This window comes from Panthera leo, chromosome D4 (genome assembly GCF_018350215.1).
Source record: "Panthera leo isolate Ple1 chromosome D4, P.leo_Ple1_pat1.1, whole genome shotgun sequence".
Taxonomy (NCBI): Eukaryota; Metazoa; Chordata; class Mammalia; order Carnivora; family Felidae; genus Panthera; species Panthera leo.
The window spans coordinates 7,641,214-7,664,974 of NC_056691.1; the positions used below are offsets into that span (position 1 = coordinate 7,641,214).

General features: G+C 45.3%; 1 protein-coding gene across 6 annotated transcripts in view; it reads left to right on the plus strand.

The window, feature by feature from the left end:
• GLIS3 (GLIS family zinc finger 3) overlaps nucleotides 1-23,761 on the plus strand; it is a 540,949-nt gene that overhangs the window by 419,276 nt on the left and 97,912 nt on the right. For all 6 annotated transcript variants that reach the window (XM_042913531.1, XM_042913532.1, XM_042913530.1 and 3 more), the window contains one exon: nucleotides 23,217-23,378. In XM_042913531.1, the coding sequence (XP_042769465.1) occupies nucleotides 23,217-23,378 (162 nt within the window). The remainder of the gene's footprint in view (nucleotides 1-23,216; nucleotides 23,379-23,761) is intronic.

Here is a 23,761-nt window from a genome sequence, read left to right on the forward strand (position 1 = left end):
AGTGGAGAGAACGTGGAATGTATTCGGGTTTTGTTCGAGCCCAAGAATAGCATATTTTTTGCCACATAGCAGATTTGAGTCTGTATTCCAAGCATCTACTCATTATATATATATATATATATATATATATATATATATATATAGTAACAACAAAGTGATTAATATGCAGACCTTGAGACCTGGCCACTTGTGGGATAGTTTCCACATCTTCTGGGGTCAAAAGGCCATTAAAGCCATACGGCAGGCACCCGGTGAGTTCTGATGAACCATTTACTTTCTCGTAATGCAAGAGCCTGTTTAGGGTGATGCTTGTGCTGCTGTCAGAGCAATGAGGGTCAGCAGTTGTGGTGACAAATTAGTTTTGACAAGCCTAATGATCCCAAAGAAGAAAAGTCTGTGGCTCTGATAGCAACTGGGGAATAATTGGTGAGCTCAGCCAAATGGGGAATGTGTTAAAATTCCCCAATTCTCTATGGCAGGCCAATTACACCATTCAGCTAAGGGGTGGAAGGTTGCCACCTCCTTCTTCAGCTTTACAAAAGCATCAGCAGGCTATATTTCAATCAGTTGAATTTGGTTTGGCGGGACATCGGGACATGGAAAGAAACAACTGGATCTTTCAAACTATGTTCGTACAAAGCGCTTGGGCAAAGAGCAAGATGAGAATTTTTGTAAAGGCACCAGCGGATGATGCTGCCATCCCCGTTGGCAGGTCCTGCGGGTACAGTGCGGGCTCAGCTCTCCTGCCCGGGATGGGGAGGCCCTTTAAATAAGCTTCAGTTCAGTATAGCGCGTGCTGTCATAGACTGGCAATGACAGCCCGCCCAAACACAACCTACTCACTAACTTAAGCAACAAGAAATTTATTGTGAAACTGCTGTGTGTTGGGGCCATTCTGGGTGTCAGGGAATAGGATGAACAAAGCAAGAGAAGACCCCTGGCTGCGCACAGCCTGCATTGTAAGGGGCAGATATGGCGATACACAAATCAATAAGCCGTATGATTCCACAAGATGGCGGCAAGTCCTATGGATGTGGCAGATGGATTCATTTGCTAGGGCTGCCATAGCAAAGTGTCACCGATTGAGTGGCTTAAATAACAGAAATGTGTTGTCAGAAGTGTGTTGCCTCACATTTCTGGAGGCTGCAAGTCTGAAATCCAAGCGTCGTCAGGATTAATTCCTTTTGAGAGCTGTGGGGGAAGAATCTGTTCCAAGCCTCTCACCTGGGTTTACACATGGCCGCCCTCTCCCTGTATTTTTACTTGGTCTTCCCTCCATGTGAGTCTCTATGTTCAGCTTCCCCCCCCTTTCTATGAGGATATCAGTTGTATTGGATCAGCCTTCCCCCCTCACCTCCTCCCAGTGATCTCTCACTGATTCGATTACCTCTGTAAAGACCCTGTCTTCAAATAAAGTTTCATTCTGAGGAGCTGGGGGTCAGGATTCCAACATGGAGTTTGGGGGGCATGCAGTTCCATTCATTGCAGCAGTTAAGCTACCCAAGAGAACGTGGTCAGGGAATACATCCTGGAGGAGGGGTTAATGGTGTTGAGACCTGAGAAGACATAACCGTTCCTCGGAAGGGATGGAGGCCATTCCTGGGAAGAGGTTGGAGGCCAGGAGACATGGCATGGAAAAGACTGTGAGGCGGGAAGGGCTTTGTGTGTCTTCAGAAGAGGCAGATAGAGTGTTTGTGAGGATGTGGGCCAGGGACGTGTCAGCCACCAGATCCCATGGCCTTGCTGTCCAGTTGTGGAGAGAAATTCGGATCTTACTCTGAGTAGGAAACCAGTGGAGCGTTTTAGTCAGGGAAGATTCGTGTTCTGCTTTTCACGGTAAAACCTGTATTGATCGAGTGCCTACTGAAAACGAAGCAATGTACCCAGTGCAGAGTGGGGCTCAAGGCTTTCCCACAGCCCTTACCACAGCCTGTCCTGGACCTCTGACTCTGTTTTGAACCACCAAAGGCTTCTTGCTGCTCTCTCAAGGCCAGGTCCCACAGCACGTTGTCTGATTTCCCGCCTCTAGGTCTTTGCCGGTGATATCTCTTCTGCCCGGATATCCCAAAGCACCTACTAGACACCCTGAACTCCTATTCGTACTTTGACACCCATCTCCGAAGTCGCTTCCTGGATGGTGTCATCCCAGAATCATGCCCCCGTGTCTGTCTTTCATTATATGCCATCGTGTTGCCTCTTTTTGTTCCCGTGCCCACCTAACCAAATAGTGGGTGAGCTCTCTGAGGGCAAGGACCCCAGCCCCACTCATGTGCACGTGCTGCGAGCCTATGGCCCGCAGCCCAGAGTCAGAGCCCTACCCTGCTCATCAAATGAAAGATTCCATGGCATGCAGGCCTGGGCCCTGCGCTTAAGAGAAGCTCAACCAAGAGCTCCTGGGCTGGCGGAGTGGAATGGGAAGAATGTGGGGCCGTGTAGACACATCCACATCAGGAAGGGCTTCAGGAAGCCCTGCGGGGCAGGGTGGGGGGGGGGGGAAGTGCATGGAGGTTTAGGAAGACTCTTCTGAACCGTGTTCACTTGAGGGCTTGGTGGTTGTGCACGGCAGAGATTGACCTGCAAAACACGTTTTCAGGGAACTGAGAGAACGGAAGGCAGCGTTGTGCAACATTGCTGTGGAAAACCAGGGACTTGGGGGCAATGGAGCAGTCAGAGCCCTCCACTGCCAATCAGCCCTTTATGAAGAACTTCAGGAGGATGATAACATTTCCCACCACAGAATATTCCAGCACCAAAGGTCTGATCCCTTTGGCCCTTCATTTCCCATTGCCGGGGTGGGGAGGGCTGCCCTTGCAGCATGGGCCTTTCACACGGGACGTCGTGCGCGGTCTCGTAGCATCTACCGCGTGAGCCTTTGCGTGGACCCGTGCGGGGGGACGTCAACACTGAATTTTGAAGACAAAAGGAAACACGCTAAGAAACTTTCCTCTATGGGCACCTGAGCCAGACTGGGGGTGAGCGTTGAAGAAACTTCACCAAGACGTCTGCTGGTGCTGAGATTTCTTGGTGTGTTTTCCAGAATGGTAGTATCTCTGGGTGCCTAGCAGTAAGGTTTTATAAATGGTTTCTATTTAAAATCACCATTCTTCCCGTGTTTCCTCTGGGGTGAGGATCTCATTCTCTGTGTCAGTGCCGCCCCGGTGGTATATCCTTAGGGCGGTTCCAGAAGTCTCTTGGTTCACATATCCACAGTACACGCATTGCGTCTCGGGGCTCGTCTGGAACTCCATGTGGTTGGGCCTTTGTTTCTCCCGCACACGCAGTCTCAGAGCCACCTCGATAGCAACTCTTACAGTGTTCTTTTAGATGTGCTAATTATAAAGGTGGAGGCAAAGACATTAATTGGCAAGGCCGCCAAACTGGAGAAGTGTTATTCAGTCCAAATACATTGATTAGTGCATAAACAAGAACAGGTTTGGCGTGTGGGCAGCGTAAAACGCTCCGGCGAGGACTCCAAACCCACCGCTTGCGGACGATTTTATCCTGCTTTTCCATTTGAGACCCCTAGGCCACACCTTCAAAGGAGGAACGAGACCCGCAGATACGGAGCCACTTGGAGATTTTCTTCCCATTCCGTAGCACGGTGGGAGGCAGGGGGGCTTGGAGGCCCAGTAGAGGGTTTTCAGGTTTTAGCTCCAGCTGCATAAGCCATGCTGAGCTCCAGGGCGGGTTCTCAGGATGGAGTTTTTAGACAATTTGCCAGGGAAGATGCGGGGGCTTAATCAGCTCGAGCCTGCACGGGTAGATTGTTCCTGTTATTGGTGTGCCTGAGAGGTGAGGCAGAACTCTTCCCTTTTTTGGGGGTGGGGGGAGCTCCGATGGTTTCAGCGATACTGCAGGGAAAACAGCCAGCCAAAGACTAAATATCCATCCAGAGTTGTTCAAGCATGGTCAGCCCTCTCGTGTGCAAGGCTGTTCCTGTAACAGAATGACTCTTTGGGGGTTTATTCAGAGTTGGCCGAAGGCAGAAGCCAGTTTGGTAATCAAAGAAGAAAAGAGTATAATGGGTCCATGGGATCAAAAGAAAAAAATAAGAAAGAAAAAAAAACAAAACAAAAAACCCCTCCACGTAATGTCTTTTGGTGCATCCTAAAGCTAGAAGCCAGATCCAGTGTGTCGAGTTACTTAAGAATGGGCTGAGAATCAGAATGATGTCTCCAAGCCCTCTGGCTTTCTGGGAAAGGCCTTTATTTGATGGGCCAAAAATATTCCGCTTGAGGGTTGGGTCTCCACAGAATTAGACAAAGGGCATCAAAGCCTGTTCCATGGTGATCTGAAGGCTTCTGTCCAGGACATTTCTGTTGATTTGGATACCAACTATAGTCTCAAACCCAGGGCACTTGCTCGTAACATTTTAATAGTTCGCCTGGATTTTTGGCAGGCTTTTGTTTGGTTTATTTTTCTCTAAGCTCGCGATTTAAGGAATTGAAATTTGAGAGCATTGCTGTGTGTCTTGAAACTTAAAAATAAAATTTAGAAAGCTATTGGAGGTGATTTCTTTTTCTTTCAACTGCTGCAGTGAAGAATAGAATTTAACTTTTATAAATGACTTTTGGGTAATGTTAACCACAAGATTTTTTTTTCATGGACAGTGTAAGCAGGTGGTATGGCCAGAGTTGGAAGTCTTTTTTCTCTTCTTCTTGTTCTTCTTCTCCTCCTTCTTTTTTTTGTTTTTCCTAAATCCAGAGAATATAGATTGTAGTAGGAAATATTCATGGGCAGAGCAGACCACGGAATGGCCCTAACCACTTGTTTGTGTACTGCATTCCAGGTCTTCCCCTAACTACAATTAAAGGGAAACTTAAATTTTCTCTTGCTGATTATATTGACACCTTCCTTTCCCTAGATTCTCCTTTTATTTATTAAATTTTTTAAAAATCCTTATTTATTTTTGAGAGAGAGAGAGAGAGAGAGAGAGAGACAGGGTGCAAGCAGGGGAGGAACACAGAGAGAGAGAGGCACAGAATCTGAAACAGGCTCTAGGCCCTGAGCTATCAGCAGAGTCGGACTCGGGGCTCGAACTCACAAGCTGTGAGATCATGACCTGAGCCGCAGTGGGATGCCCAACTGACTGAGCCACCCAGGCAACCCCCCCCCCCCCCCCCCCCGCATTTTGTTTTTGAAGGAAGCTTTACACCCAATGTGGGGCTGCAGCTCATGACCTGGAGATCAAGGGTCACACATCCCACCCACTGAGCCAGCCAGGCGTCCCTAGATTTTGCTTTTTTATGTTCTACCTCTTAAGCAACCAAACTCAACATAGGGATTTTTGAAGAACTAGATATATTATTCAGTCACCAGGTGACCAGTTAGTCCTTAAATATAATTTATCAATTTTTTTTTTCCTTTGGCTCTTGAATCTCTAAATGCTGGGAGATTAAATGATCTGACATTTTGGCTTTTTTTTTTTTTTTTTATACTTAACTCTTCATGACCATGTTTGGTAAGGCTCTGTTCTGAGATCCCAGAGGCATCTTGGGTACTTCCTGTTCTTTAATCTAATGCCAGCCACAGCCACTGCTCATGAGCCCTCTTTCATTGGTACGATGCTTTTAAGTTTGTAAAAATATTGTATATATGTTATCTCTTTGAGTTTCACAACGGCCCTTTGAAGCAGGCCCTTCTCAGTAGCAGAAATTCTCAGGCGCCATGACACCTCAAACCCTGTGTCTTCCAGGAAATTCAAGTGCAGAGGTTTTATTGATAAACTTTGATGGAACTGCCTTTTTTTTTTTTAAGCACAAAATGGCCTTTCACTTTCATTTTCAATCCTGAGAGAGCCAGGCAGAACGCCACCTGTCTTCACCAGTGTCGTGATCCAGGATGGAAAGACCGGACTTCCACTCGCGACGCTCCCTCCCCCACCCCTGGGGGGCCATGTTTTCTGAGTCATCCCTGGGACTCACAGTGCTGCTTCCTGGGTCACCTTCACCTAAGCAGCTGCTGGCATCAGCCTTGTGTGTTTCCTCCCCCCACAGCCTGTCCCCTCGTCCCCTCCTCCCATAGTGAATTCTTCTGCTTTTGTGGAACTTCTGCTCTCCAGGTGGGTCCTTTTGAGCTTCCCCATCTCTCTTTTATTTATTTATTTTTGCCCACAGGCTTAGTCCGTGTGCACCATTGTCTGAATTGTCATGAATTTTGGATTTAATTCCAGAGAGTCAAAGGCATGTTTTCAGCTGAACAAACCAAATGGAGTAAAAAGCTTCATCCTCCTCTTACTTTATTCTCATTACCCATCCCAGTGGGGAGGATGCGTAAAGAATGCATCCTCTAGATCCTGAAAGAATTTCTGATATTCATTCTTTTTCCATAAGATGCAGAGCTTAATCCTTTCTTTAGACATTTTCTTTTTTTTTCTAAATAAACAGGGCCTAATTGGAAAAAGCTGAGAGAGCTAAGCAGAAAAGAATAGAAAACATTTACTGAGCTTGGCAGTGCATATTGAATGCTGCAGGAAATTTGCATATGGATCACTTGGTGAAAAAATAGAAACATTCTCAGCCCATTAGTTACTGTGATGGACTCCCACTGACTAAAATCCAAGTACTTTTGCCTTGTTTTCTCCAACTGTTCTTTTCTGTAATCATTTCTCTTTAACCACAGGGCAGCTATTCTGTTCTTGCACTTTGTACGAGGGAAAAGAAAAAATAGGAACATGGCTGTGCCTAGAATATGAGCAGGCTACCTCTGGTTTAATCCTGGAACATTGTCCTGCTATTTCTCAACTTGGCGGGAGGGTTGCCCCTTTGTCAGAGGGGGCTTCTAAGTCACATTTCCAGCTCTACGGTTGTGGTAAGTGGCAACCCTGAGATTCCTCCTTGGTGCCTCAGTTTCTCCAAATGCAAAATGGAGGATGATGTTTAGCAGCACTCATGGAGATGGGGGGGAGGAGAATCAATGAATATTTATCAAAGTAAATTGAGTCCCTGGAATATCAGATCCCACAGAAATTCAAAGCATAATTAAGGTAGGGAGAACAGATTAGTGTTAAATGTATGTGTGAAACACATTTTACATTTCCTTCCAACAAAGACTGAATTTAATTTACTCCAAGTGAGGAGGAGAAAAAAGGGGAAAAAAATGGTATTGTGAATTAGGATTCTAAATTTGGATTTTGATATGTTGATGGGTGTACTACAGACATAAAGCCACATTTTGACTTCTCAGCAAGTGCCTGTGCGCGTGTGATGCTGGAGGTAGGCGAGGCATATACATAATGAACAAATTTAATTACCATTGGCAGGACTCCTCCAGGAGAGCCACATCGAGTGCTAACAGAAGAACTGTTATCAGAAACATATTTCAAACTATTTATCTTTAATCCATAGAAGAATGAATATGGTTCAGCTGTTTGCATCGCGGTGTGGAGCGAGACCGTGTTTACGAAGACATGTTCAGACATTTCCTGCAGAAAATATCTACGTTATTATGTCACTGTTTGGGGGAACGGCCCAAACTCTATCACTTCATGAAGAAGTCACTGAATATTAAGATAGGGAAGTTGGTGTAAAAGATCAAAGTATCAATAACCATCAGCCCATTTCAGGCTTTCACAATGACTTAGCAACTTGAAAAATGATCCGTGTCACCTTGATCACGGAAATGGCAAGAAATCCTGATAAAAAGGACCCTCTGTGTTTTAGAAACACCTAAGTGGTGTATATGCGCTAATTTCTCCAAAGAACTAAAAAAAAAGGCAAATAGTCTCGAAATCGTTTATCATAAAAAAGAATGCTCTCTAGAAAAACCCAAGTTGATTTTTTTTCTCTGGCCACATTCCCTTGACACGACTGAAACTTCCACCGGAATAGTAAAGACATGGTTACTTTTCTAGCAAGATGCAGAATTCACCAGAGAACCTACGTAGTGCAGATCCCAGGTCCCAGAGAAAACCAAGAAACGGTGATCCTTCTTCCCTTCCAAACAGACATCTGTGTGAGTATCTAAACCAGGAACTACATGAACAAGGATCACAGTGTGGAGCTTTTTAAGGCAAACTAAGTAAGATTTCACAGGGAGGAAAGGCTGTGTTTGGGTTGTCCCTTCGGCCTCCTGGGACCTGACCTTCTAAAGCATGGCCTGAGGATAAGCAGCAGTTGTTTTTTGGTTTTTGTTTGTTTGTTTGCTTGCTTGCTTGCTTTTTTTAGGTGAGTAGACCCTCAGGTCCCAACCCCGACCTACCCAGTCAGAGATTTGTGAGTGATTATCTCAGGAGATTTGTGTGCGCATTAAAGTCTGAGAAGCACTGTCCTCGATAACACTTATTATGTGCTTGTTTCCAGCCTTACTCATTGTCACCGCAGGATAATTACTTGACAACTTCAGATCATTGATTTTTGATCACTCACTCAAGGATGATGCAGAATAGCTTTGCCATTTGGATGGTCTGACCTCATATTACACATCAGTCCCAGATTTTGTCATTTTCATTCGCTGAGCACCCGGCGGGCTCCGGGGACTACGCTAGGCTCTGGAAGCAGAGGGGTATAGACAAGACAGATGCAGAACGCGGGAGGCAGACATTACACGGATGATCCCTGAAATGTTTATTGAATGACATACGAGTAAATCATTATGAAGGAAATACACAGCGTGCAAAGAAAGTTCAAGTTGGGTGAGCTTGTGGTCCGATCCAGATCAGAGAGTGCCATGGGATCCCCTGCAGGGGGTGCTGCCCTCTGGAGGCTCCTGGTTCCGGCAGGGGGGGGCGGTACGGGGGGCGGGGGGGCTCAACCCAATGGACCCCAGACAGGCAGAAGGGCAGCAAGGCCGACCACCAACTCCCAGCAGTCAGATGGCCAGTAAAGTAGGACACCAATGCTGTTAAGCTAACTCTTTCCCCCTTGAATAAACATTTTTATTGGCCATATGATTTTGTTTTTTTGAGGTGCCAAAAAGCTTACATGGTTTGCTCAAATTAGAAAAATAATAAATACCACAAGTTCAGAGAGCATGCAAACAAGAGCTCTAAATAGGGCAGTAGTGAGGGATCTTGATGATTGTCATTCTCCAAATTCTCTCCGTCTGGGTGGACCCTCTCCCCCTCTTGTCTTCAAGTGCCCCGCAGGGCCCTCCTCTGTCTCAACTGTGGCTTCGGCTGACCTCAGGTTGTCCCGAGGGACGAGGGTGCGGGCCTCATGCTTCCTCCCCTCCTTCCCTCCTTCCTTCTCTCTTTCCTGTTGATGTCGCTTTTCCATCTCAGACATTTCAAGTTTGAATTGGATTTGCATATCTAACCTGCTAATTACACCAATTACTTGCAAGGCTTCTGCGTTCTAAAAAGAAGTCTGAAACTGACCCCTTTCATTAAAGTCAGTGTCAGTTTGCCCTGAATTTTGGAGCTATGGAGACAAATACATTTTTTCTTCTTCTTCTTCCCCCTCCCCCTTCTCCTTGTCCCCCTCCTCCCCCCCTCCTCCTCCTTCTTCTCTTCTTCTTCTTCTTCTTCTTCTTCTTCTTCTTCTTCTTCTTCTTCTTCTTCCTCTTATCTTATAAATGTATTTTTTAAAGGCCAGCTGCCAACGACTGTATTTTTCAGGTCCCAAACACTCATGTTTCTGGTCATGTTTTTCTGTAGTACAGCATACATTCTTTAACTAAATACTACTTTTGAAAGATCAAAAGAAGGACTCCCTGCTTTCATTTTGTTCTTGGCTGTAGCTCGTGGATGTCTATTTTTTTTTTTTCTTCTTAATTTACGAGAAGCTTTCCTTCCCTCGGAAGAAAGAGAAGTGGCTCTGACGATCATAAAGAGATCATTAGCGTTTACTAATACAGTCTGTTCTTCAGTTGCTTTACCACCACGTCTTTTCAGTATTATTTACTGAGCAGCTGAAAGAATTGGGCTTTGAATTTTTAGATCACTATAAAGCAAGACCTATTGTCACTTATTGCTGGGTATAATTGCACCATATGTATTTAGTGAAGCTATTTATTCATCTCCCTGGTGAATAACTTTGTCAAAATGAGTTGAGATATTTCTGTGTGTGCAGTTGGAATCTAGAAAACATTTGCATTTCATATAGCACTTAGAAATTATAGAGGGCTTCACAAATATTTCTTTTTTCCTCCAGACCTGAGGGTCTGTTGAGTTCTACTCATCTTTTAGTATTCCCCATTGTTTGTTAGAACAAGCCCCGTGCTTATGAGTGTACAGTTTTTCTGAGTAGATTTTAAGCCCTAGAAACGTAGTTCTAAAAAAGAGAAAGGGAGGGAGGGAGGGAAAGAAACATTAGAATGTAAATAACTTGCATTTCAATATAGAATAACTTATTTGTCCATTAATCGACAAATCTGCATTGAGAGCTCAGTGTGCACACTCGTACATCATGAAGAGGCCCGGGCTGGCCCCTGTCTTGAAGGGGCTCACCTTCCGTGAGGATGTTCTAGAAGAAGGAGACTAAACCTAAGCTTGGGGACAGAGAATGCTTTCCTGAAAAAGGGATATTTCAGCTAAACTGTAAAAGATGAGGATTTAAGCAGGCAAATAGGAAGAAAACGTTTTCTAGGCAAAGGAAATAGCACGTGCAAATGCCCTGCGGTGAGAAAGGTCATGGCACCTTTGAGGAACTGCAAGACCAGTGTGGATGGAGCAGAGGGATGAGAGGGAAGGAGGGCGCGGCGAAGAGGACGAGGTAGGAGACCGTAGGCTGAAGACTGTACCACAGGAGAGCAACACCCTAAGATTTCCGGTTTCTAGCAGAGAACTCTGGTAGCAGTGTGGAGACTAGATGGGGGTGGGGGGAGAGGGAAACGGGTGGACCTGTCAGGAACATATTAAAGTAGACCACGTGGGAGAGGGTGGCTTAGATCAGGGAGGTCACATGTCGATGGAGAGAATAGGCATGTTTGAGAGATACTTCTGAGGACTTAGAGAGTACACGTGGGTCTGGGAAAGAGGAATGTGTCAAGGATTATGTCCAGACTCTGGGCCTACGCTGCTGGGTGAATGGGGAGCAGGGACTAAAGACTCCGTTTTGGGAAAGGTCACTGTTGGAATTTACTTTGGGGTGTCTGCGAGCCATCAGCATGGTGATGCTGACCAGGCGGTAGGCCTGGAGCTCAGAGGAGAGGCCTAGGCCAGGTTTAACAGCTGACAGCCGCGTGCCTTCTCACGTGACACGGGTTCCGGTGTGACGCAGGATTCTTCTGTACCGCCGAGGAAAACAGTAAAATGAGCTATTTCCTCCTTCTTGAGGAATTTTGCTCCAGATGGAATTAGAAGCACTTCAACAGATCCTTGTCCCCGTCGATAAATTGGTGGTAAATACGGGGACCCCTTCACTGGATGAAATGAGCAAGCATTTACGTTGTAAGGTATTTCATTGTTTGCACCCTTGAGGTCGTTGTAGAATGCTCAGGTTGAGTGTTTCATGTCACGTCTCACAAAAGAAGATCAGAACCAAGAACATAAGGCTTACGGTACTTTTCAGTCATCACTGATGGTTCGCTCTGTGCTCAGACTTTGGTGAGAGTGATTGGTATAATTTAGGAGGGTTGACCCTATTCGCTGCAGTAACTTTAAACTATTACTATTTTTCACTTCGTGAGGAAACAAAAGAAAAAAAAATGTGTTTGCATTCCTTCCAAGACACGTTTCTTTCCTTCTCTCCTTGACCTTTTGAAAAGTGACATTCCCTTGGAGTTACATGGAGGAAAGAGTGGGTTAAATAATTGAGCCAGAAGGTCATGTTCAGCTGTGCAACTTTCTCAAGCCACTCAACCTTTCTGGCCTTAACTCCCTTCCTTCACTTGTAAAAGAGGGAGAAAATGTGGTCGCCTAAAAGACGATGATAATGATAATGGCTAACTATTTTTGGAGAACTTACTGTGTGCCAAATTCTTTCATGTCAGGATTACTGGCTCCATAAGACAATCAGGGAGATGAAATAAAGGAAGAAACGTGTCTTAGACGGAACATGTTTCACTCATCTTTTTGTAACTGTTCGCAGTGTGAGAAACCATGGAAGTTTAAATTTAACGAAAAGGCTAACTATTCCGAATAATAGGCCAGTATTCTCATCAAGTGAATACACCTGAGATGGTCCACATCCTACGCAGGCTTGACAGTTTTAGGTGGAATTTTATGTAGACCTGTCATTCTTGTGATCGATGGAATCAAGTTCCAAAGAGAGAGGGTAGAAATGGTGTTAAGTGAAATAGCGAAGTCAAGGGAATTAGGATTATGATTCTCAGCCAGAGTATTTTCTTAAGAATTACAGGGATCTTAAAACTCAGGGTATGCATACAGCGATTGGATGTCCTGTGGGTCGCAAAACCTAAACGGTCATGATTGGAAAGGGCAAACAGACCGAGTGACAACTGCTTGCCCATGGGTGAACCAAGGGATAATGAAGAAGGGGCAAGGCGTGAGAGCGATTTTCTCAACAACCGAGGGGAGGAAGGGCTCAGAGCGGCGATAGGTAATTTGCAGTCAGAGCAAGGAAGGAGAAGAGCAAGCTGAAGGCACGAAGCCCTTGGTACCTGCTATGTGCCAGTCAGGTGTGTGCAGGGACGGCCACGTGGACAAGCTCAGCTGTGAAAGGAAGAAAACTGGAAGTGATGCGTTTTGGAAGCAGGCGAGTGAGTGGCTCTGATGAAACAGTGCGGGTTGTCACAAAAGGTTGTCAGTCCGAGGACCCTGGCGCTGCCATGAGAGTCACGCTGAGCTCGCACCTTTGTAATGGCTGCTGGGGCTAAGGTTTGAGTTCCGTTATTTCCATATCTGCTGCTTTTTTTAAGCAGCCAGACACAGATGACTTTTAGCAAGTACAGAATTTATATTTAAGCGGTGCATAATGAAAATCGACGGCTTTTTGTTGAGAAAAGCACAGTGTCAGGAAAATATCCCTATCACTCTCTTTCCCCCTGTCATGGTGGTGGAAATTTTACATTTGAAAGTGAAAAGGCTTAAGATATAATTTTTTAATCCCATCTTTCCTGCCCACTTGTATCTCTTCCAAAGCTTGTCAGGGCCAGATCTAGAATAGTAAGAGCCATTAAAAATTTGGCATCTTGCACTCTGTTTTTTGGAATAGACTCCGTGTGGGCCAATTTATGGTAAATTATTCTCTTCGTGTGTGAATTTCCTTTTCTCTCTTGGCAAATTCATGCTTGCCTCTACACCCCTGCACACAGATCTTAAACACACACATTTATTACAGAATCTGTGTGGGCTATGTGTGTAAGTGTTAAAGTGTGTGCCCATGGCTGTACCCACAAGTGCATATGCACATATTTGCACCTATGTGCTTATATGATAGCAAATTGACTTAAACAGTTTGTCTTGGAGGTTTGTGTTGCTGTATGTATGTTAGCATACATTCTGTTGCAACCCGCAAACAGTTTCTCAGTCAAAAGATGACAGAATTCAGCAATCATTTTGGGAAACACCATAGTAAATAAATATATTGCTTAGCTCTGTTAAACGAAGCATGCCAATTCTTAATAGAACTGAAGGCAAGCGGTGGCGTTTCTCATCTTTGCAGTCAAAGACGATTACAGGGGAGCCAGTCCACTGCCAAAGGGAAAGGCAGAGCCAAGGCCTTGCTATGGCCCCCGAACTCTGAACACAGAGAGCTCTGGAGCTCGGCGTCCTTGTCACCTGGGATCATATGGGGTGGCGGCGTCTGCCTCCCACCCGGAGAGCTGTCGGGTGGTGGGCAGGGGCAGGGCGTCATGCAAAATTACTTGACCTGCTCTTTGGGCATACTTGACTCAGGGCAACTCAGGGCACGGTCCCAAAGATCTTGTTTCTTTGCATGAGAAGCCCTGATGAGAGGCTCTTTCCTGGCATATTTGAGAGCATATTAGCTCAGCTTTTAAAGGGCAATTTAAAACAGTTTCTTTTCCTTTATGTATGAAGAAGGCACACATTTATGTGCCTCGAATTATTGCTAATAACGTGTTCCCAACGGGTCTGTGTACGTTTAGCTTAAGTTTGGAAAAGGGTGTGGTAGGAAAACTGCTCGCTCACTTCGCCAGTGTTGCTGCATATTTCTCAGAACATTAATAAAGAGGTCAGTGCATCGCGTCCACGAAAAAATAAAAAGGTACAACCCCATGTGGGTATTGGTATTAGTATTGTTTCCCCACATGGTTAGATAGCAAAATAATTACATCGATATTTTACAGTAGTCGTATAGAACTTTCAAATCTGGCAGAACCCACAAATACGTTTTTATAGCTTTTGCGATGTTGATTATTTGACGTCACCATGAAAGCTAACTGGCCCTACCTAATTAGAAGGCCTTAATGAGCTTTACTACACAGGGAAGTCTAGGAAATCAATATGGTTGTTTTTTGGTTTTTTGGTTTTTTGGGTTGTTTTTTTTTTTTTTTTTTTTTTTTTTACAAAGAGTTCATTCTCTCCATTTCGTTCGGCATTTATTTAGCAAATAATCTGCAGTCACTTGAGTACATGCCAAGCACTGTACCCAGTGCTAAAACTCAGGCCCTTGTCCTCGTAAAGCTCACGGCCTAGCGGGGGGAGACACACACTCCTCCAATTAGCGTAGGGCCGCGTGTTGGCAGGGCAGCGGGCGAGGCCTGGTGGGCGTGTGGGGAGCGACCTTTTGGGCCTTGCTGAAAGCATAAAGGAAGGTGTCACAGAGGAGGTGACTCCAGGCTAGAGGGTCAGTCGTATGTCACCACTTACGGGGACTAGCACATGCAGAGGCCGACACAGAAAGGAGCATGCTGCTTCATTAAGGAACCGCAGCTGGCCTGGCTGGCCGCCCGGGGTGGGGGACAGAGAGGGGGAGTGGGCCTCACCGCGCATGCGCTCAGCCTTTCTTCCCGTTTCTGTTTCTCCCCTTCCCCTTCCCCTTCCTTTTGCTTAATTTAGTTGCCTTTTACTTCGTCTATCCCTCTCTGTCCTGAAAGACCTGAAACTCGAGCGACCTTTTAGAAAAACGAGTTTTAGGGAATGTTTCTGACATTAAAAAAAAAAAAAAAAAGTGAAAAATAATGTCTAAAATCCAAAAGTGGATTCTCTCACCTGTCAGTTTCCTTAGTTTAGTACATAGAAAATAATGTGGGGGGTGTCGGAGCGGGCTGGGTCAGGTCCCAGATTTACTCTGCAATACGTCTGTCTCCTGGAACGCCCTGTGAAGGCAGAGAAGGCAGCATAGGGCCTGATGATTCTGTTGTATCATCCGCAGAGCCTAGTTAGTACCGCATGTGCAAGAAACTCCGAATTTCCCAGTGCCTTTGAGGAGCAGGGGCTTGGTCACTTTGGTATACAGACTGGCACTGAAAGATTTGGAACGAGTGTCTTCGTTAATACAGAGTCGCACAACATCTGAATGTTGCTTTTTTGATACTCTGTGGTGCTTGTGTGGGTCCATGTGTGTGGAATCATATATGACATGTGGAGATCAGAAACACAGATACAAAGAAAATTAAGTAATTTGATCTCTTTCAGGTACATTTACGCAGGACCAATTACAGGCCCTAAATATATTTGCTCTACTGATGTGTAATCATACCGCATTTACTGAGATCTGACTGTCAGCCTGCGAAACATACATGCTCTAGTGGATATGTATTTGCAGATTGCACGAAATCAATGCTAATAATAACAGCAGGCTCAGGCAACTTACTTATTATTCTATTTAAACCACGCCAGACAGGGCGCCTGGGTGGCGCAGTCGGTTAAGCGTCCGACTTCAGCCAGGTCACGATCTCACGGTCCGTGAGTTCGAGCCCCGCGTCGGGCTCTGGGCTGATGGCTCGGAGCCTGGAGCCTGTTTCCGATTCTGTGTCTCCCTCTCTCTCTGTCCCTCCCCCGTTCATGCTCTGTCTCTCTCTGTCCCAAAAAAAATAAAATAAACGTTGAAAAAAAAAAAAAATTTTAAACCACGCCAGACAACCTTGTTCATTATTTGCCCGCTCACAGAATAATTATTTGCTTGAGATTATAGTTTTCTGGCGTTGTACGGACACAACATGAGTAACATATGATACCTTATATTTGTTGACTAACTGGAGAGGGCCATATGATCTGACTTCAATACCCGTGTCGCACTGTGGGGTATATTCGCTTTCTGATTGCAAATACAGTGGGATGAGGTCCCACTTGTCCCCAGCAAGTTTCAAGCGTTACAAACCAGACACTTGATAATTTCCATAAAAATTTAATATGGTTCAAATGTTGGCACAGAAACAACATACTTCCCCCTACATGGTCATGTGGCTTCTCGAAAACATCGCTTTCCATTTTTGTTTTCTAAGCTGGACCCTCATTCGCTTTGCCACCTCTTGCAGAGTAAGGACCCTTTTGAGGATCGACTCCTGCCTATAGCCCACAATGTTAGGAAGCAACGACTTGCCTTAAGCCAGCAAGAAATACATGCGTAGTGCCCATTTGGGTAAAACTTTGTTTTAGACACATTTCTTAATCAAAACCAAGAGGCGCAAGAAGCCGGGAAGTTGCATTTATGAGCTAGTTAATAGATTCGTTGTGTACATCAGAATAACAGGGAAAAAAACCACAGTAACTGGGATCCCTTTATTACGGGTTAGGAAAACATTACAGAAAGGGTTTTATATTAATTCTACAAAACTTGTAATGGTTCCAGAAGATCTGGATACATGAGTCCCGTAGGTCACTTCAGAACTCCAGATGAGTGGCCCACGGAAAGGGTGGCTCAGGACCCCCGGGTGTGAAGCGCCTTCTCCCGTCTTGCTGCCGGATCCAGACCCACCGGCAGGGAAACTTGGGAGGCTGTCTCAGGAGGTGCAAGTACACGTCGATGTAGATCTTTGGAATCTTTGGAAAATCAGTCCGGGGCGCCCCGCTCTCTCTGACGTCCAGAGAATTCTCGAAGGAAGCAGGGCTCACCCTACCAAGACTTCAGACCGTTTCCCAGGGAGGCCCCTGTGCCTCTGGGTGGAACCTTTGAAAAACTCTTAACGTCAGATATTATTACCTTTCGGCAGCCAAAAGGAAACACGGAAATCCCTTTTCTGTCGGTTAAGTAGTTGTCCCATTACAGATAAGAAGGTGATTAGACGGAAAACATGAGGAAAATCACGAAGCGAGCACACGGGAGGCCTCTTCCGCGTCCTCGCCCCAGAATTAGCAGTCTGCAGGAAACACCGAGGGGAAGAAATTCCCCATTTCTCAGTGTAGTGAATGCGTGAACCAGATACCTTGAAAAAGCCTCAAAACATTTGAATTATTTCCCTCTTCTCCCTTCATGTCACACTAGCTGCAGACTGGTGTGCTGTCAATATTAAGAATTTGCGAGAGCGTCCGGGGCTAATAAGAAGGCGCGGGGCACAGAGACCACAGGGCCGCGGCGAGGCCAGGCGTGTGTCCAGGCACGGAGGACAGAGGCAGGAGAAACAAAATCACACGGCCCCGTGGGCCTCCGCCGTCTTTCCATTTTGTATCTTTCTCCCCCCTCCCTTTTTTTTCTGACTTTTCTTCTTCTGCTTCTTTTTTTTTTTTCCCCAGACAACACTTTCTGTTATCTTCCCACCCTAAATTTTAAAATTAGATTTTACTCTTCCACACTTTGAAGGATGAGGCTGCCACAGTTTGGTTCATCAAAAGCTGTCCCTTTCTTTATTCTTGCCCCAGTTCTTTTGTTTATTTTCTCTTGTCTTTAAAAAAAAAAAAATCCCGTTAAGCTCAGGGCAGTCTAACGATCCCTAGAACTGGGTTTCTCAAAGGGTAATCTTGGAACATTCAGCATTTAGAAGTATCACCCAGGAGATCTACCTGGAGCGTCAGTCCACACCCTAGGAATCAGAATCTGCATTTTAACAAGATGCCTGGGTGGCTAGTGACTCCTGCTTGAGCTGGGGCGCGCTGTCCCAGAAGGAAACTGGTAAAGCTTGGCTGAATACTGGATGCAGATTTCTCGCCTCCTTCAGATTTCTCGCCTCCTCCGCTCCAGCTTCGGCCCCTCTCTCTCATTTACACCTTTTACAGGTATGTCCATGATTCGAGTGGACTTGAACTCTTGGTCTTACCGTGGAAGTCACCTTGACTGTATCCATGGCATTAGAAATATTTGCTGACCTTTCCGCCAATGCCTTTCACCATTGTTGTCTTTGAGCCATAAGGGGAAGATGTAAACTAGCCATAATTCATGGGTCCGTTTCTGGAGCTGCCCACACATCATAGCAGCAGCCGTCACTAATGGGATTAATTGGTTTTGACTGATGAAATTGTAAAAGCATATACCTCCAAGGGTCATAAACACTGCGCCTTAATTGAAATCAAATGTATATTTTAGAAAACCTTGCCAGCATCCTAGACTCCTCTCTTTTTGGATTTTGTTGACATTAGTGATGGTATAGAAATCTGATCAGGAAAGGTTTGCTGTTATTACGGCTTTGAGTATGAACTGGGCTTCTTAGTACTTTAAGTAGCTGATTAGGGGAGGGAGTAATATTCGACTTGATTATTGGTTACACATATGGAATAAATCCTATTTTAATGGTGTCTAATGAGCCTTTCATTTTCAAAACCTTACACAAAAGCCTCTAATAGAAAGGGAAAGTAATATTTCAAAGGTCATCTTAATACCACTTAATGTCAACAATCTGTAATCAAGCCAGTATATATGGATGGTGATTACAGTCCAGTTGTGATCCTTTAAATATGAAATAATCTCCTAAATTAGCAAAGTGGCGTAAGCTCAGGTTCTCTGGGTTTGAGGCAATTTATACTTTTTAATTAAAGTTTGTTACTTGAAAACGGCCTCAGAGTTAGAGATTTTTCTCAGAGTGAGGCTTCACGCGATGCAGTATTTCCAAAACCCATGAGATTTAAAGATCTGTCACTTCCAGTTTCTTGCATTGTTCTTCCACGCTCTGTAAAGTCACCGAAATGTGCAAATGGGAAACGATGCTTTCTCTCAACAGGGGAATGCAAGGGCTGCTAGAAACCAGAAAGTTGCGCTGGTCAGGAGGCTACTGAGGGAACCCGTAGGCAATAACCTCTTTCAGAACCAGGTATCTGCCTGGCAGCAGATTCAAAAGTCAGGAATTTGAAAGAATTTCTAGTACGAGACCGGCATTCTGAAATTTTGTGCCATTTGCCGGGTGACTAGAGAGAACCTGGCCTTCCTTCCACAACAGAGATGTTTCCAGGCCAGGGCTATTGCTGGTTCGCAGAGCTCTCGGCCCCAGTGAGAAGTGGGTGAATCCTGCAAGACGGTTTACTTCTGTCAGGAGATTTGAAGCAAATCGACGGTGGTTAGGATGTGAACGGCATTCATGGGTAGGATAGAGTGTCAGAATCTCCTGGAGGGCTTATCAACACTCAGGTGGCTGCCCCCCACCCCGCCCGGGGTTCTATTCCGTACGTCTGGGTGGGGCTGGGAATTCCGGGATTTCTGGCAGACTCTCAAGGCCTTGGGATGCTGCTGGTTCCTGCAGCGCCTCTCTGAGAATCCCTGCTCAAGGTTCATCAGTATGTAAGTGGCTGCTTCCTTCTTCCCAGGAGTGAAGTTTGAGTTTCATTCATATTCCTCCTCCCAGTGCCTAACACATAGTACCCTGCTCAGAGGGCTTGCCCAGTGTTTGCTGGGGACAAAGAAAGAAGGTTATTTACGTGTCATTAACTAGCATATATCAGACCCCTGCCCCACCCCCACTCCCTCCCTCCCACATTACCATCGTGTATTTGTCTTTCTTTTGCATTCTGTGTTTCCTCCTTCTGCTAACCCCCTTGGATTCTCAGAGTTTGTTTTTCTCTTTTTGCATGCTGCCTTGAACCATGGAACCTCGGGCTTGGTGGTCTGGTTCTACCAGCCCGCCAGCCAGTCTGGAAGGGAGAGGACCTGAGAGTAGTCTGTTGGTCAAGTCTAGTGTAAGGCTTGCTTGGTGACAGTGACCCAAGCAGGCAGGTGACACTTTGGACCTTAGGTCTCAGGATGGACGTTGTACTTTAGGAAACCTGATAGGAAAGCATTTGGCTACCCAAGGAAACAGTCTTTTTGTGGTCCTTGCTTTCCTAGGTGTAGATGTTCATTCACAATGTGAAACTCACTCATTAAAGATTTAGAAAACATGAAAAAAACAAAAAGGAATAACAACATAATAATAAGGAAAAAGGCATCCATTTGCCCAGACACCCAAAGCATCCAGTTTTGGAGTATTCTGTAACAGTCTTTTATAGTTCTATCTAAATGTTAGTTTATTTTTAATTCATTTGCATTTAACTGAATTTATAAATCTAGGGGTAGAATTGCCCTGAGGGAAAGGAAATTCTTGTGTTGAATTACAGGGTTATTCCCATAATGAGTGATAATGATTCATTACAAAATGGTTTGCTTTCAAGTCTCATCCAGACACCATTAGACAAACGAACGGCACCTCCTTCCTCTTCTGGAGAATTATTGGTGTGGCAAGTTCAATCAGGTGTTCAATCATCAGGCCAACCGGCCATGATGCGTTGGGTGCTAGGCCCCCCAAGGAGGCACTTGTCGACCTCTCGGTGCCTGACTCTACTGGTTTGGGGTTCACGGTTTCAGGTGAACTTTTTCAGCAGGAACGGGTGGGTGGTATATATTATGAGCCCCTGAGTCCAAGAAGTTGCCCTTCTCTTGCCTTTATTCACACAACCCAGTAGGGTCAAACCCCTTCACTGTTAATCTTTTCCCCTAAAAATACTCCAATGCTAGTGCAGGTACCACAGACACTGTTACCTTCCAGCCTTTCTTGCTGCCAAGGAGACATCTGAGACCAGCTGGATTTTCAGGGTTTTGTAGATAATCTTGTGGTTGTCATTTTCAGTCTAGGCACTCATAGTTTCTTCCGTCTTTGCTCTTTAAACATGGTCAGGATGTTCTGAGATGCAGGTCACTCTTCACTCATTCGCTCCGAATGCCACAAGCCGCTTAGTCTTCGGTCACTGCCCCCGTTAATAGTAATAATAGCGTATTGGTTGATTTTAACTGGACATTTTGCTGGACATTTAGCAGGAGAGAGCATGGAAACACCAGTCTGACATCCAGTTTATGTGCCATCAGGTGGACGGTTTGATTTAGTTCTAGGACGTGTTTGATATCGCCCTAATCACTCTGCAGTAGATCGGGGAGGGGGAAGTGTCTTGTTTGTCTGGTGCTTGGGGAAACCTCATTCACCTGTTCTAAAGGGGTTCTCCAACCCCCATGTTGGTGCCTCGACAACGTAGCCTTCTCTCTGACCAGTGTCTGGGACGACTGGACCACAGGGTGGAGGCTGGGGCCTCCCCGGGTCTGGGTCTGCACCCTGGAGCTGGTCCTGGAACAGCATCTCTCCTACAAAAGAGCCTTGCTAGGACTGGACTACAGGCTTGAGGGGTCCAAGACCACAAGCTCATCTCAGACCCCGGTAGGGCCCACCGGCTGACTCCCACGGCAGATCGGCTGAGCTCCAGCACTTTGCTCTGAGTTGTCATTCGGAGAGGACCTTAAAAACAGAGGTTTGGTCGGGAGAGGCCTCTTAGCCATGAATTGGGGGGTCAACATTGAGCCCCTTTATTCTCAGATTTGAGACCCACTCGAAAACCTGCAGAGATAAGCCACTTAGCTCCTCTGTCTGTCCCAAGCAGCGTATCATCATATGCCTTTCACTCTGTTCAAAAAGCAGTGGCTTCATCAGCAAATCCTCTTCTGTTCAGGCTAAATTTATTTTTATGTGAAATCGAAATCAGGAAAACACCAAAATTATTTTAAGCAAAATATCAAAATTGAAATAAACCAACATATGTCTGTGAAACATGTATAACTCTCAATCAAGCGTAAGTGCAACTTTCATAAATTTCTTAAAATACTCCAGCACGCAAAATCTGGACGACTTCAATAGATGGAGTTATGACATGTCTGATTATCCTTTCTCCTCAGTTCATCCTTCACTTAAAGATGAAATCTCAGATAGCCAGAGCCTGGCCAGCCCTGGGTCATCCCTTCCTAAACAATGTACCCCGCACTCCATCATCTCTCACGATAAGTGAGAGAACCGAGGAATTTTATAAAATGTCTTATGGTAAGGTTAATTAATACCTGCTGGCTTTGAATGGAAACCCTCTTAAAGTTACCTCCTTTACTCCTATTCTGTCCTTCCCCCTATCGTCCCATGTTCCTCTCTAAGAAATGAGGTTTCTTGATGGCTCGAAACCTACCCGGCTTTGTTCTGGTACCTTTTCCATGTTTCTACGTTTCCTTTGCAGCGGGGACTCAAATGGGATTCAAATTGTCAAAGCGGCATCAGCATTCTAGGGCTTGGCAGTGAAGAGCGAGTCCGAGGGGGTATGCCCACCTCACACTCAGGCTTCGTTTACAGGCTTTCTCTTCCACGTTCTGTTTACTAGATGGCCACTTCAGGACTGGACTCACTGTGAGCCTCTTACATAACAGCTGTTATTTGACCCACAGAAGACATGAAATGAATAGTGCCATCAATAAATATTATTGACAAACCAGTAAAGCATTTCTTGAAATCCTCAGCCCTTCACTTTCAGTTCCTCTCTTCATGAGCTAGGTAACAACATTTCTTAGAAAAACAAAAATAAGCAAAACGATCACTCTTTGGAAAACGTGCCCAGCACTGAAATGAATTGTGTTCCAGTTCTGCTTTTTAAAAGCATGCTAAAAAGACACCATCTCATGAGGCTTGGCTCCACAGTGGACGTTAACGGAGTCATTCTTTGGGGGAGTTGAAAAACTCCGTAAGATTGTTCGGGAAGCTACGATCGTTAACGATTCCACGGAAACACGCTGTTTCCATCTTGGACTCTGGGATCCGCTGCTCACCTTTATTCTCATACTTCACTTTGATTTTTTGTTGTCGTTGTTAGTTTATTAGTTGTCAAAAGTTTCTTCCTTCCTGGTTCCTTCCATTTAGACCAATTTGGAAATGGAAAAGTGTGTTAATTTTTTCATAAATCTTTAAGACACGCATTACTGTATTTTTATTAACTGAGCCAGATGGTTCACAGCAAATTTTCTCTGACATAAGTAATCACAGAAATCAGGTTGGGACCCAGATCTGGTGTGGAAAAATGCAGTTCACATAAATATGGGGATATTTTTAGAATATTTGTTACTGTTTGGATTTCATTTTATTTTATTATTTTTGTGTTTTGGTTTTGGCTAAATACACACTAAGGACCTTTTTTTTTTTTTTTCTTTCCTGTCCCCCCAGACCCAAACAGTCAAGCTCCTTCTCAACAGTTGAAACTTGTTTTCTTTTTGCAGTTTGAAGGTTGCAAGAAGGCCTTTTCAAGGCTTGAGAATCTCAAGATTCACTTGCGGAGCCACACAGGCGAGAAGCCCTATTTGTGCCAGCACCCAGGCTGCGAGAAGGCGTTCAGTAACTCCAGTGACCGTGCCAAGCACCAGAGGACACATCTGGACACTGTAAGGACAGCATGGGCTTTCCAGCTGCCAGCCCCGAGCCCTGAGCCCCGGTGTGAGGAAGGGCCCATGTGATAGTGGGACAGGAAGGTGTTTGCTTTATGGTCTGCAGGTTATAGGGACAATGCCAAGGGCAGCAGTGGAACCTTGGTAAAGGTCCAGAAGGGGCCCCGTCTGGCTCTTTCCTCATTTTTCTGTAGTCACAGGTTACCCTAAATATTATAACCGCCTGAGACAGAGTTGTGTGTCTGAAATAAAGGCATTTCAGGGGCTGTCGCATAACAGGTTTTAGTACAGAGAATGACTGCTGGGGATTGGACATCATCATAAGTATTCAAAGATCGGGATGCTGAAGTAGATCATATATACTGTTGCTGGAGAGGAAG